The sequence below is a fragment of the Theropithecus gelada genome, chromosome 4 (genome assembly GCF_003255815.1).
Source record: "Theropithecus gelada isolate Dixy chromosome 4, Tgel_1.0, whole genome shotgun sequence".
In the NCBI taxonomy this organism is placed as follows: Eukaryota; Metazoa; Chordata; class Mammalia; order Primates; family Cercopithecidae; genus Theropithecus; species Theropithecus gelada.
Window position 1 is genome coordinate 169471699 of NC_037671.1, and position 14937 is coordinate 169486635.

The 14937-nt window shown below is 37.0% G+C and overlaps 1 protein-coding gene across 2 annotated transcripts in view; it reads left to right on the forward strand.

The window, feature by feature from the left end:
• The window catches only part of UTRN (utrophin), a 581550-nt gene that overhangs the window by 279789 nt on the left and 286824 nt on the right, over positions 1 to 14937 (forward strand). For both annotated transcript variants that reach the window (XM_025381643.1, XM_025381644.1), the window contains exon 51: positions 10726 to 10915. In XM_025381643.1, the coding sequence (XP_025237428.1) occupies positions 10726 to 10915 (190 nt within the window). The remainder of the gene's footprint in view (positions 1 to 10725; positions 10916 to 14937) is intronic.

Consider the following 14937-nt stretch of genomic DNA (forward strand, 5'->3'; position numbering starts at 1 on the left):
AGGGAATTCCTCTCAAGGAAATGACTCTGTGGTCTTGACTATTTATTTCCTGACAATCACAGCCCCAGGAGAGATGCTCCTTTGGATTCTCAGGGCTGTGGGCAGGGATCATGGGGTAGCTGCAGGGCATTGTGGTGGGGCTGTCAATGGGGGTTAGCAGCTTAAGACAGGGTCTCCTTGAGTCCCATGCAGCGAATTTTCAAATATGATGACGATCTATCCTCTACGTAACCAGGATTGGTCACTGAAAGACCATAGATCTTTGGAAATACGTGCAGTGCCTGATTCTTCATTTCAACTGCATTTTTCCCATAGCATGCTTTAATGTTAATTTCCCAGGTGAGAATTATTTGAAAGAACAAAATTCCCTTGTGAAGGTGCTCATTGAAAAGTTTAAAGAATTGTTTCATATTAAGTTTTCTACCTGCCACTCAAACTACTGATGCTACTGTTTTTCATTCTAAAAGAGATAAATGTATTTAAATCTTATACTAATGTAAAGGTCACCTTTTGAGCACACCAAAATTTGGCAACACACATCGATGGTTTTCCTAAGATGATCTTTTCATTAAACTCCTTAAAAAGAGAGACATACCTACTCACGTTCAAATACTCTTTTGACCAATTATAAGTAAATGCATAATTGATTAAATAATATATCTTGTAGCTTAAAATATCAAGTATTATTTAACATCTTTAAAATAACATTTTAAAAAGGCAGGTATATCATGTTTTATTATGTTACAAAATGACTGTAGGCTATAGGGTATCATAGCTGCTTTTATTACAAAAATATCTTTAAAAAGCTAAGAGTTTACATTTTTAAAAATATCCTACTTCCCTTTAATGTAAACTATTATAAATCTGTCACCCGTGGATATCCTTAAATCTTTTATGGGAAGCTAATTATATTTTTAGTTGGTATCATTTCTTGCAGTAAAGACTTTTATAGTCTGTTACTTCTTCTGTTTGAAGTAAAAAAAAATATTTCTGCTAATGTTACCCTTCTAAACTTAAAGTGTTGTATCTTTAGGTTTTTTTACCTATGTACTTTGTGATTTGTATATTTAACGAAAGTTTTAAAAATTTTTCTTTACCTTTATCTTCTAGCCACAAATTCCTAAGCTTAAAACCATTTCTTTTCCTTTAACAGTATTCCTTCCCTTGTATTATCTCGTTACTTTTCTCAATACGTCCTCTAGCTGTGTTCTGATCTTTCTTGAGACGTAACAGTCAGAACTGCCAAATATGTAATCTACATCGAGAATCATAAACGAATGCAAGTTCAGTGCTGGATGTGATCTTAGAACTCTTCTGTGTTAATGCTTCCCAACCTTTTTTGCGATCGGCACACTACTCATCTATTCCCGTCAGTCACGTTTCGTTTACATGCAGCGATTCTTAATGAAGCTGAATTTGAAACTAGGGATGGAGGTGAGAGTGGAGGAACATTTCTAGTAGGTTTTGTAATTCCTGTAATGGATTATGTAGTTTTAAAAGGATCTCTGGAGATTTTGAAATGGGTCATTTGCTGATCCAGTACAAGCCCCTTATTTTAAGGATGAAAAAAATAAATTGGAGATTTGAAATGATTTATCCCAAGCCATACAGCTAGTAAATGGTGGAGGTGATAGAATTAGGTCATTGTCTTCTGAGAGCAGTGTACAAATGGCATTAAAGGTAGTAGATTAGCCTGTGTAATAAAGTATGAATACATGTTCCTGAGACTCTAATTTCAGTGATTTTATTGACTTATTATATTATAATAAATCATGTGAAATTCCTTGAAAATAGATAAAAAATCTTGTAATATTGAGTATACTGTACTCTAGCCTAGGATCTAATTTTTAAAAGTAAGAAAAAATAAACTGGAGGTGGAGGAAACAACTGAGCTATAGTCTATTAGAAATTTTTATAAATTATATTAATTTCAAAAATCAGAATATAAAATAACATGTATAAACTATGATTTTAAATTTAAACATGTATATTCATTATAATAATATGAAGTCAATTTGAACTGCTGTAAGTAGGGTTTGACTTTTAGTATGGTCATTATGTTTATTAGTTGATTAAGTTTATGATAAAAATTTGATACCAACTATGTAGGCATTAAAAAAATTCCAGGACACTTATCATTAAATTTCACATTTGCATTCAATAAGCAAAAATAATTTCGTAGTATTTCGCCAAATTCATACATGAGGTTAGGGAAAATGTTTATTGAGTATTCACTATATCTTGATATATTTAGTGTGTATACCTCATTTTCTCCTGAAAATATTGCCGCAATATGGAGATGTTATTCCTATTGCTGTATAAGTTTATTCAATAAATACTTGTTGAGTTGCTATTGTAGGTAGGTCCTGGTCCTACATATGCCAGATGCATTGACGAACAACAGCTTTAAACAGGCAAGAAGATATTTGCTTACCGTCATGATCAGAGATACAATGAGGAAGGCAGAAAAGTGGCCCCCAAAGAGATTATTCTGAATTTTCTGGGTGAGCCCCATTTCATCCCAGGAGTCCTTGAAAGTGGAGGAGGCGGGCTGGACCTGGTGGCTCACGCCTGTAATCCCAGCACTTTGGGAGGTCTAGGTGGGCAGATCACGAGGTCAGGAGATCGAGACCATCCTGGCTAACACAGTGAAACCCCGTCTCTACTAAAAATACACACACACACACACACACACACACACAAATTAGCCGGGCATGGTGGCGGGTGCCTGTAGTCCCAGCTAATCAGGAGGCTGAGGCAGGAGAATGGCGGAGATTGCACCACTGCATTCTAGCCTGGGCGACAGAGTGAAACTCTGTGTCAAAAAAAAAAAAAAAAAAAAAAAAAATGTGGAGGAGGCAGCCGAAGAGTGGTTCAGAGAGATGTGATGTGAGGACTTCACCTGCTGTTGCTGGATTTGAAGGTGGAGGAAGTGGCTACGAGTCAAGGAATGTGGCAGCCTCTAGAAGTTGGAAAAGAAGAGAAACCGGATTCACCCCTAGACCCTCCAAAAATAAATGCAGCCCTGCTGATAACTTGATTTTAGTCTAATGGAGACCCATGTTGATCACTAGCCTACAAAACTGTAAGACAATAAACTTGTATTGCTTTATACCACAAAGTTTGTGGTTATTTATGATAGCAGCAATGAAACACCAACAGCTATGGTAGGGGAAACTATGGGATGCCTTGGGGAAGGTACCATGGTTTTGGAAAGTGTTTGCATCCAGGTCTGGAGGGTCAGTAGAAGTTAACCAGGTGGGACGGGGAAAATTAGTGGAGGCTGGAGGAGAGGAGCAGGAGGATATTTAAGGTAAAAAAAGTAAAATGTAGAGTTCTGGATGTGACAGAGGCAGTGACCTCTCAGAGTACTAATAATTGGTTCATTTTTGTAGATAAATAACACATGAAGTGTGAAGTGGAGAGATGCCTGCTGGGGAGGTGAGCCAGAGTCAGATCATGGAAAACCTGTGTATCAGGCAGAGTTTAGGGATGATGAAGACAATCCTTGCCCACGCGCTTGTGGCTAGTGAGCAATGGAGCTTTGTCTACCTTAATCCAAAATCCATATTTTTTAACCAACAAAGTAGACATCTTTTCCAGAACAACTAAAATTTGTTTTTCTGAAAGGAAAGTATCCTACAAAGTGAATATTTTTCAAATAGTATCTCTTTTCCCACTGATGATCAGTAGATTATTTGTCAATAGGTGCTCTAGCTTCTGGATTGAGAATGTTCCACTGGTGACCAAAGTGTGCTGCTGGAATTACTCTACCCAGTGGAATATTGTTTGAGGCCAAGTGCTCATGGTCTTCTTAGCTCACTTTTCCTTTGAAGCATGACCTTAGGTTGCCCACCTCCCCTCCTAGCCTGGTTCTTTATACTTGCTAGGTATCTAAGTATCTCTTACTCTTATATAAAGAGAATCCTTTGCCTTTACCCTTAGGGTTCTTAGACATTTACATCCTCTTCCCTAGTTTGGACATTCTCAGGGTTTAATATAATTATTCTGTAATGATCTCTTTTTACATTAGCTGTTGCCATATAACCTATTATGTGCATATGAATATTTTTAAATAATAAAACAGAATTCTGATTATGGGAAATGAAGGTGTTTGACCTTAGTAAATTTTTTTTAATGACTAAGTGTTTTATATTGAATGTTCTTAAAGGAGAATCACCTGTTTGTAGTGGATTGATTGCACATGTGCACTCCTCTAGGATCTTTGTTTTCTAGTGCCTTTTTTAGTACAGCCTTCATTTGGCTATTCTTAATGTTTTTTCTGTTGATGTTTTAAAAATAGAAAATATAGACAGGGTTTGGGGAACAATAAAACATCAGCCCCAACAACCACTGAAATTCTAGTGAGTAACTTCTAAATTTTAAAAATTAAAAAAGTATTCACCTATGATTACAAAACAAAAATCAAAAAAACAAAAAAAACCCCAACAATAACCACTAAGCACTGAAAGGTTTATAACAGAATATAGTTCTTTTCCCTCGACTCACCGCAGTGCCCTTCCTAGAGGCAACTATTCTCTTTACCTTTTGCATTTCCATATTCTAAATAAGATGAGTATGCCATCATCTTTCAGTTCTTCAGTATTAGACATTGTCTGCTGACGTCCTATTTTGGTAAATACATAGGAAGTTGCTTTAGGGATGCCACTGTTCTTTTCCCGGCTTCATCATGGAATTTTAGATAAATAAATATAAAGTGTTGACGTTATTTTGTCTGTCTAAACATTATTACCAACTGAAAACTGAGGTTTACTATAATTTTGTTTCCTATGTGTTTGTTTTACCTGAAATTAATAATTGCCTTATTTTTATATGCCTAATTTTCTTTGCACCTATTGCTAATCCTCCCACATTTTCCAGTGACCTGACAGTACAATCTTCCACAATGCCAATCGCATTAAGCAGGCTATCACTTCTAATATTGTTCCTTGGTGACGTCTCTTCTGGAGACATGCTTTCTAGGCCTGCTACACAGCCATCATGCTGGGTATTTGCTTTGCTCCTACTTTACAATCTCTGCTTCTTGGATCTCATGGATGTTTTGTGTTATTGTTTGTTTTTGTCTTTTTTTTTGTTTTGTTTTTTGGTTTATTTGTTTTCTTCTTTGGGGCGATTTCCTGATTTTGTCTGAGTGTATCCTTTGTAAGTTTTGTCATGTTAAAACAGGAATACAGAGTGGTGGCAATGCTGAAGACAGCCCATACCTGCTCCAGTTTGGATTCACACCGTCTTTTCTGTGATCTCCTCTCACCATTAACAGGAGAGCCCCTTCTCATTGTTCAACTCCCACTTATGAGTGAGAACATGTGGTGTTTAATTTTCTGTTCCTGTGTTATTTTGCTGAGAATGATGGTTTCCAGCTTCATCCATGCCCCTGCAAAGGACATGAACTCATTCTTTTTTATGGCTGCATAGTATTCCATGGTGTATATGGGTCACATTTTCTTTATCCAGTCTGTCATTGATGGGCATTTGGGTTGTAAATAGTGCTACAGTAAACATACATGTGCATGTGTCTTTATAGTAGAATGATTTATAATATTTTGGGTATATACCCAGTAATGGAATCACTGGGTCAAATGGTATTTCTGGTTCTAGATCCTTGAGGAATCACCACACTGTCTTCCACAATGGTTGAACTAATTTATACTCCCACAGACAGTGTAAAAGCATTCCTATTTCTCCACATCCTCTCCAGCATCTGTTATTTCGTGACTTTTTAATGATCACATTCTACCTGGTGTGAGATGGTATCTCATTGTGGTTTTGATTTGCATTTCTCTAATGACCAGCGATGATGAGCTTTTTTTCATATGTTTGTTGGCCACATAAATGTTTTCTTTTGAGAAATGTCTGTTCATATCCTTCACCCACTTTTTGATGTGGTAGTTTGATTTTTTCTTGTAAATTTGTTTAAGTGTAGGAGCTAATTTTAAAGACATAGCATGGCTGGGCATGGTGGCTCAGCCTGTAATGCCGGTACTTTGGGAGGCTGAGGCAGACACATCACTTGAGGTCAGGAGTTCAAGACCAGCCTGGCCAACGTGGTGAAACCCTATCTCTACTAAAAAAAATACAAAAATCTGTTGGGCATGGTGGTGCATGCCTGTAGTTCCAGAAGTTTGGGAGGCCAAGGCGGACCGATCGCCTGAGGTCAACAGTTTGAGACCAGGCTGGGCAGCATGGTGAAATCCTGTCTCTATTAAAAAAATACAAAAATTAGCCAGGTGTGGTGGCAGGCACCAATAATCCCAGCTACCTGGGAGGCTGAGGCAGGAGAATTACTTGAACTGGGGAGGTAGAGGTTGCAGTGAGCTTAGATCGCACCACTGCACTCCAGCCTGGGTGACAGAGCAAGATTCTGTCTCAAAAATAAAATAAAATAAAATAAAATAATATTATAGAAAGATTGTCATTCTGTAAATACTTGTATAAATAGGACTCAGGAATATGAAGGTATAAAAAGTTCTGCTGAAAGAGAGTTTATAGAATGGGTGGAAAAATACGAAAACTGTAATGTAGTTAAAATACAATTTAAGAATGAAACAAGATCATCATTCAAGGGCTTTTTCCAGGATCCGTGTGAATAATTGTTGTTCGAAGAGGATTATTGACCTTTTATGAACTCATGACAAGGAAACCTAACTGGGATGGAATGTTCTGGAAGAGGTAGTCCTTAACCTTTAAAGGAGTGGTAGGATTGTGGTAGGATTACGATAAATGGAGAGGGTCAGCAGGACATTTTTATATGGATATAACATTTTCGTGTGGACACAGTAGTAAGAATATTCTAGAGAAAAAGGAGCACACCACTATTACCTAAACAGAGTATTGAAGAAAACTAGGGGATAAAGTTGGAGAAGTAAACTGGGATCAATTATGGAGGAAATTAAATTCCAGGTGAGGCAATTTGAATTGATTCTGCAGGTTAAGAAGTAAGCTCTAGGATGAAGTTGATGACATTCAAGAATGTCATATAAACAGAATGTTAGTATGTAATCTTTTATGTCTGACTTCTTTGACTTAGCAGAATGCATGTGAGATTCCATGCGTATCGTTGCATGTATCAGTAGTTTGCTTATTTTTACTGTGGAATAGTATTCCATTGTATCCCTGTACCAAACTTTGTCTATCTGTATATAATACCAGTTGGCATTTGGGTTGTTTTCAGTTTTGGGCCATTACCAATAACGCTGCTATATTTACTGGCATACAGATTTTATATAGACATATGGTGGGTTTTTTGTTTGTTTGTTTGTTTGTCTGTGAGATAGTCTCACTCTGTCGCCCAGACTGGAGTGCAGTGGCACAATCTTGGCTCACTGCAATCTCTGCCTCCTGAGTTCAAGCAATTCTTACTGCCTCAGCCTCCCGAGTAGCTGGGATTACAGGCATGCCTCACCACACCCACCTAATTTTTGTATTTTTAGTGGAGAAGAGATTTCACTATGTTGTCCAGGCTGGTCTTGAACTCCTGACCTCAAGTAATCTGCCTGCCTTGGCCTCCCAAAGTGCTGGGACTACAGGCATGAGCCACTGTGCCCCACCTAGACATGTGTTTTTGTTTGTTTGGATAAATACCTAGGGGTAAGATTGCTGAGTTGTATCACTAATGTGTGGTTAATTTTATAACAAACTGCCAGCTGTTTTTCAAAATGGCTGTACTTTTACCTGCGATGTATGAGAGTTGCAGTTACTCCACATTCCTGCCAATCCTTGGTATAGTCATTTTCTTAAAGCCGTTTTAATGTGAAACAATGTCTCATTGTGATTTGAATTTACATTTCTCTAATGATTAATGTGCTGAGCATATTTTCATTTGCTTATTTGTCATCAAAACATCTTGTATGGTCATGTATAGGTTTAAATCTTTTGTCCATTTTTTAAAATGATATGTTAAAAAAGATACTGCATCATTATAAAATTTAAAAAAATGCCAAAAAGTACAAATAGGAAAGAAAACCAACTTAAATTCCAGCACCCAAAAATAATTGTTTGAATATTAAGTTAATATTCCAGACATTTCTCCCTCTATGTATATATACAGTTAGAAGGACAGATGGATGGATGGATGAGTAGATGGACAGAGAGAAAAAAATACATGTAAATAAAGTCCATTAGATATGCTGATTTTTACTGTGATACAATTTGTATACAGTAGTTCCCTCTTATCTGTGGTTTTGCTTGCTGTGGTTTCAGCCTGTGGTGTATACAAAAACAAATCTTGAGAAAGAGGGAGATCACATTGACAGAAGTTTTACACAGTGTATTGTTATGATTGTTCTATTTTATTATTAGTTATTATCATCAGTGTCTTACTGTGCATAATTTATAATGCAAAAATAGGTATGATGTATGGGAAAAAACGTGGTCTATATAAGGTTTGGTACTCTGTGTGATTTCAGACGTTCACTGGGGATCTTGAAATATATCCCCTACAGATAAGGGGGCACTGCTGTATCACATACTTCATCAGTGATTTTTAGTGTATTCACCATGTTGGGCAACAACCACTACTCTTAATTTCAGAAAATTTATCATCCTCCAAAGAAACTCCATACCATTAGTAGTCAGCCTCCATTGTCCTCCACTGTGCCATCCTAGGCAACACCTAATTTACTTTCTCTCTATGAATTTACCTATTTTGGAAATTTTATGTAAATGGAATTTCACCATATGTGGCCCTTTGTGTCTGGCTTCTTTCACTTAACATAGCGTTTTGAAGATTCATCCATATGGTAGCATGTGTCTGTACTTCCTTCCTTTTTATGGGTGAATAATATTCTATGTATAGATATAGTGTATTTTGTTTATTAATTTCTCTCTGAATTTAGGTTAATTCTACTAGTTGGCCATTATAGATAATGCTGCTATAGACATTTGTGTACAAGTTTTTCTGTGGAAATATGTTCCAGTTCTCTTGGAATTAAATACCTAGGAGTGAAATGATTAATACTAATTTTAAAAATTGAGTTATTTTCTTATTATAGAGCTCTGAAGAATATAAAGGTTTTTTTTATTATTATTATTTTTTAATTTATTTATTATTATTATACTTTAAGTTGTAGGGTACATGTGCATAACGTGCAGGTTTGTTACATATGTATACTTGTGCCATGTTGGTCTGCTGCACCCATCAACTCGTCATTTGCATCAGGTATAACTCCGAATGCAATCCCACCCCCCTCCCCCCTCCCCATGATAGGCCCCGGTGTGTGATGTTCCCCTTCCTGAGTCCAAGTGATCTCATTGTTCAGTTCCCACCTATGAGTGAGAACATGCGGTGTTTGGTTTTCTGTTCTTGTGATAGTTTGCTAAGAATGATGGTTTCCAGCTGCATCCATGTCCCTACAAAGGACGCAAACTCATCCTTTTTTATGGCTGCATAGTATTCCATGGTGTATATGTGCCACATTTTCTTAATCCAATCTGTCACTGATGGACATTTGGGTTGATTCCAAGTCTTTGCTATTGTGAATAGTGCTGCAATAAACATACGTGTGCATGTGTCTTTATAGCAGCATAATTTATAATCCTTTGGGTATATACCCAGTAATGGGATGGCTGGGTCATATGGTACATCTAGTTCTAGATCCTTGAGGAATCGCCATACTGTTTTCCATAATGGTTGAACTAGTTTACAATCCTACCAACAGTGTAAAAGTGTTCCTATTTCTCCACATCCTCTCCAGCACCTGTTGTTTCCTGACTTTTTAATGATCGCCATTCTAACTGGTGTGAGATGGTATCTCATTGTGGTTTTGAATTGCATTTCTCTGATGGCCAGTGATGATGAGCATTTTTTCATGTGTCTGTTGGCTGTATGAATGTCTTCTTTTGAGAAATGTCTGTTCATATCCTTTGCCCACTTTTGGATGGGGTTGTTTGTTTTTTTCTTGTAAATTTGTTTGAGTTCTTTGTAGGTTCTGGATATTAGCCCTTTGTCAGATGAGTAGATTGCAAAAATTTTCTCCCGAATATAAAGTTTTAAATGTTGAATTTACAGGTGTGTGTATCTCTTAGCTCATGTAACTCCAAGATAGCTCTGTGTTCTAATTTTGAGGTAGATTTAATGAAGGGTTTATAGAAGCTCATTTGTCCAATGCATTCTAAATATTACTAAATAAGAAACCAACTTGTATTGATATGAATTGTTTAAAATATATAAAGTCAGCTGTTTCAATTATTTTTATTTTGTCTTAAATATTTCTTCAGATTTCATTTCTTCCTAGAATTCATTTAGCCACTGACTCTATGAATATTTGTTGATATTGTCTTTATGTAAGTCAACACAAAAGGCAATTGCATTGACAGTCACTGACTGTATGAATATTTAATACTTAAAGGAGTGGTAGGATTCAGTGACTGGATGAATACAGTTGCCTTTTGTATTGACCTACAACATATGGGGGAATAATTTAACTTAAAAGTATGAGCTGTAAAATGTAGTTATAATTATTTTATGATATGGATGTGATTTTAATATATTTATGGCTCTCCTCCTTTCACTCTTCTCAGAATTCACATGACCCCTCCACTAAGGATTATTCAAGACACACGTACAAATAAATCTCCCAAATACCTATGGTGACTTGAATAAAAGGTCCTTTGGGGGCTGCCTGTTAGTTTTTTATTTAGGGATGTGTGATATGGGATGTCACTACTGTAAGTAATGGAGCCGTGCTGTCATATCGTTACTTTCAGTATTGCTGACAGACAGAATGCCTTGGAGGCTGAGTGGAGGACGGTGCAGGCCTCTCGCGGAGATCTGGAAAACTTCCTAAAGTGGATCCAAGAAGCAGAGACCACAGTGAATGTGCTTGCAGATGCCTCTCATCGGGAGAATGCTCTTCAGGATAGTATCTTGGCCAGGGAACTCAAACAGCAGATGCAGGTAAGTGCATGGGAAACCACACCAGTACTTGTGTCTGTCCTGTGCACTTTTGATCCCTCTGCATGCAAATGTATTACCCTGAAAAGGTGAGGTTGTCACTTTATTCTCTGACGAAATCTGTGCTGTCCTGTTAATAATTGGTTTCTGGAAATAAGCTCTATCAGATCTTTTTACTTAATATTAGAGGGAAAAAACCCACCTTGTTTTATGGAAGTAATAAGTGTTTATTTAGAGTTAGAGGCTCACAGCTATTCTGCTTTTTGTCATTTTAAGCCCTATTACAGTTAGCTTTATTGAATCCTAAATTATAAGGGCATTTTCCCTTAATGTGAAGTTGTTTCTTTCTCCATTTATTGTACATACTTAATATAAAAGCTGCAAAAGCTCTATGGCTTAGTTTATAACTAAGAATATTAGGCTTGATGGTATTACTTTTATGTCATTAGCTTGATAACTGTGATTGTATATGTAGTCTGACGTTCAAATATTTCTTCTACACAAAATGTGCTAATATAAAACTTTTCATTTACTAACATTATAAGGAATCTTATGAAATATGTCTGAATCTTTTTCTGCCCTCAAGTAGTTCTGCTTCAGTGCTCTTGAACTTCCAGTTCAAAATCTGATACAGGCAGAGTGCGGTGCCTCAATCCTGTAATCCCAGCACTTTGGGAGGCCAAGGTGGATAGGTCACCTGAGGTCAGGAGTTCAAGACCAGCCTGGCCAACATGGCGAAACCCCGTCTCTACTAAAAATACAAAAATTAGCTAAGTGTGGTGGCTTGCACCTGTAGTCCCAGCTACTTGGGAGGCTGAGGCATGCGAATTACTTGAGGTAATACTTGAGGCGAATACTTGAGGAGGTGGAGGTTGCAGTGAGCCAAGATTGTGCCACTGCACTTCAACCTGGGTGGCAGAACGAGACTCTGTCCACTCCCCAAAAAAACAAAACAAAAACCTGTTTCAATGGGGAAGTCTCCTTGTCAACCATAGTATTACATCTGATTACTTTATACCATGCCATTCTCACATCAGTTTGACAATGATTATTTCTGACATACTTGTGAACACGTGTTCCATTGTCTTTTGTCTTTTGTTGTTGTTCTTGTTTCGCCCAGGCTGGAGTGTAGTGGTGCGATCTTAGCTTGCTACTACCTCTGCCTCCTGGGCTCAAGCGATTCTCATCCCTCAGCCACCTGAGTAGCTGGGATTACAGGTGTGCTCCACCATGCCCGGCTAGGTTTTGTATTTTTAGTAGAGATGGAGTTTCACCACATTGGCCACGCTGGTCTCAAACTCCTGACTTTAAGTGATCCACCTGCCTTGGTCTCCCAAAGTGCTGGGATTACAGGCCTGAGCTACCGCGCGCGACCTCCATTGTCTTTTGATGCATGTCTCCTCCTATCCCAGTTGATCACATGGTTCTTCAAGGGCAGAGATTATATTATCCATATTGTTGCCTACGCAGTGCCCTATGTGCAAATCCTAAGTAAATATTGACTGCTGTCTTTGTACCTTGACTCACCGTTATGAAACTCAGCATTGATACCTTTTTAAAATCCGTTCTTAGGAACTCTTTTCTCGTAAAACATCAAAAAGACTGTTTTGTAGAATGTCAACAAATGTGTGGATCTGGATGAAGGATACAGAGTCTTTCTTTGAACTACTCTGATTCTTACAATTTTTCTTTAAGTTTGAAATTATTTTCACTGAAAAGTTACACAATTTGAAAAGCAGATCTTTTTGGAATGAGCTTATTTATAAATTGTCCCTGTGCATGAAAACTCATGATGTTTTGCTATTGAGTTCTTAAGATTCATTTGATGAAAATTTCTGTTTAAATGCATTGCTGCTTGTTTCTTATGCCTCGCACAATACATTTGTGACATGGTAATGAGTGTGACCAGGCAAGTATCAAAATTAAATCTGTTCCTTTGTCTCACTCTTTCGAGCCTCATGAGGTCACTATAAATGTTAATTGATAAAATATTCAGTCATCATCTGTATTTTAGGAGGTCATAGAGGACTCTAAGTGTGGGTAGATGCTAGATTTTTTTTTTTTTTTATGATTTAAACAAGAAAAAGCCTGACCTATAAATGTTCACAGTTAATTGATGCAATGGTTTTAATTTCAATAGCTATCTAGGCTTGAGTAGGTAACAGTTTATACACAATGAGTAAAGAAGGCTTTAAATGAACCCTGGTAATGACCATCAGCAAAACACAGGCCTATTCTAGAGTTTAATGTCTTCTGACATGTTTTGTCTTAGGATATATTCTTACCATGGCTAAGACTCTTCTCAATAGTTAATGAATATTCAAACAGTGGAAGACAAATGTAAATAGAAATGTTTAAAATCTTTCAAAATAAAAATAACTAAGCACAGGATTACTTATGGCAAACAGCATCAAGAAAGAAAGGTTGCTGATAAAAATATTAAAATACATTATAATGCTTTATAAAATATATTATAATATGTTATTACTTTAGTGTTGCTAAAAATAGTCTCTTTTGGCTGGTAGAAAGTAATAAAGAGGACTTTACTAAGAGTCTACTAAAATTCCTTTGTTTAAAGATAAATATGTACATTTATGTTTAAAATGTTTCACATTACAGTAATTTGCATGATTTTTTCCTCCCTTGCTTCATTATTAAATGCTCTTAAGGTGTTCTTTCCATTCTGTTTAAAAAATATTCTATGGTTTTATTTTCAGCACCATATAGATAGATGATTGTTAGAGATTCATTACCTTTTACTGAGTTTTTCTGAGGCAGTATAATTTTAATTTTTTATGGTGTTGTATATTAATGATTCTCCTTTTGTATGAGTGAACAGACATTTAAAATAGAAACTTGTTTGGAAATGGAGAGATGTTTGTTTGAGAAAATGACTGTAAAAAGCATGGCCAATCATAGCAGAGAAATTCTGGTGGCATGGTGGTGGCGGTGGTGGTGGTGGCCGTGGTGGTGCACAGTCTCTGTGCACTAAGGAAGATGGAATAAGGAGCTCTGTGTATCTGTCCTGCATGCACAGGATGTGTATGTAGAACTGCTTAGCTGACACATTCACTGTTTATACTTGCTTCATGTCTTGTGACAACCAGATCCAAGGCCTTCGGAGTATTTCATGAAGATAAAGCAGTTTATTCTATGTTCGGTTTAAGGTGAATCTTGGGTGAATTTTGATAAGGACAGTTCTAAAGCACATGGAAGATGATTAACTTTTGGGAGTATGCTATGATACATGCCATTCTGTTAAGGATGGATGATGATTTGGATTTATGTATCTATGTTTCATTGCCCTGCTGCAAGGCTGTTAGGTTTTATTCCCCAGCAGAGGCCTTTTGGCAAGAGGAAATCCGATTCTTTGGAGACCTGCAGGAGAGACAAGCTCCTTGAGAACTGAGCAGTCCAGCTCATAGAGGGTCTTAAATGCCATGCAAGTATTTATATTTTAACCCAGTGGCAATGAAGAGAAGTCATAAAGGATAGTAACAAGAGTGATGCAATAGGATTTTTGCTTTATAGGAATTTAGCTGATGGTATGAGGAATGGATTTGAACTAGACAAGAGTGACAGAAGAGAGGCCTGTTAGGATACTCATGTAGCCCTCCAGGCTACAGGTGTTAATGACCAGAAAGGAGACAATGGCAGGGGTAGTAGATCTAATGACTCAATAGTATACCTAGACTGAGGAAGGGGAAAGGCAGATTGCCAAGTGGTGTTAGAGCCTAAGACTGGGAACATAGAAGAAAATGTCAGGGCAGGGTTGCAAGTTAGTGGGAAATGTGTGGGGATGGCAAATTTCATCCATTTTGACTTTGTTGAAATGAAGCATTGGAGTAACATCCAGGGGGAGATGCCTAATATGCAGTTGTCACTGTGAATCTGTATTCAGATAAGAGTATTTGGCCAAAGATGCAGAAACTTTATTTTTTGCTTCTGTGTGAAAGCCCATTATTGACTTCCAACTAGTTTATTAGTTCAAATGCATTTATTCTTTTTTTTTTTTTTTTTTTTTT